A 245-nucleotide genomic window follows, 5' to 3' on the forward strand; every position below is an offset into this window, starting at 1 on the left:
CTTATGTACCATTTCCTGAACATCTTCATAGTTCTGCAACTCTACCTTGTCTTGAATCTCTCTGTTTAAACCTCCAAGAAATCTTGACATAACCATGTCTTCACTTTCTCTTAGATCAGCCCTGATCATAAGCGTTTCCAGCTCTTGATAATAATCTCTAACAGACTTAGTACCTTGACTGAGACGCCTAAGCTTGTTAAGAGTCTCTCTTTGGTAATGTGTGGGTACAAATTTCTTCCTCATTT

General features: G+C 38.4%; 1 protein-coding gene across 1 annotated transcript in view; it reads right to left on the reverse strand.

Annotated features, from left to right (window-relative positions):
• Positions 1 to 243, reverse strand: part of LOC111829348 — a gene marked incomplete at its 3' end in the record, with an annotated part of 1,937 nt that extends 1,694 nt beyond the window's left edge. The window contains exon 1 of the mRNA XM_023778263.1: positions 10 to 243. Coding sequence (XP_023634031.1) covers positions 10 to 243 — 234 coding nt within the window. The remainder of the gene's footprint in view (positions 1 to 9) is intronic.
• Positions 244 to 245: the final 2 nt, after the last annotated feature.

The sequence above is a fragment of the Capsella rubella genome, unplaced genomic scaffold (genome assembly GCF_000375325.1).
Source record: "Capsella rubella cultivar Monte Gargano unplaced genomic scaffold, Caprub1_0 scaffold_264, whole genome shotgun sequence".
Lineage (NCBI taxonomy): Eukaryota > Viridiplantae > Streptophyta > Magnoliopsida > Brassicales > Brassicaceae > Capsella > Capsella rubella.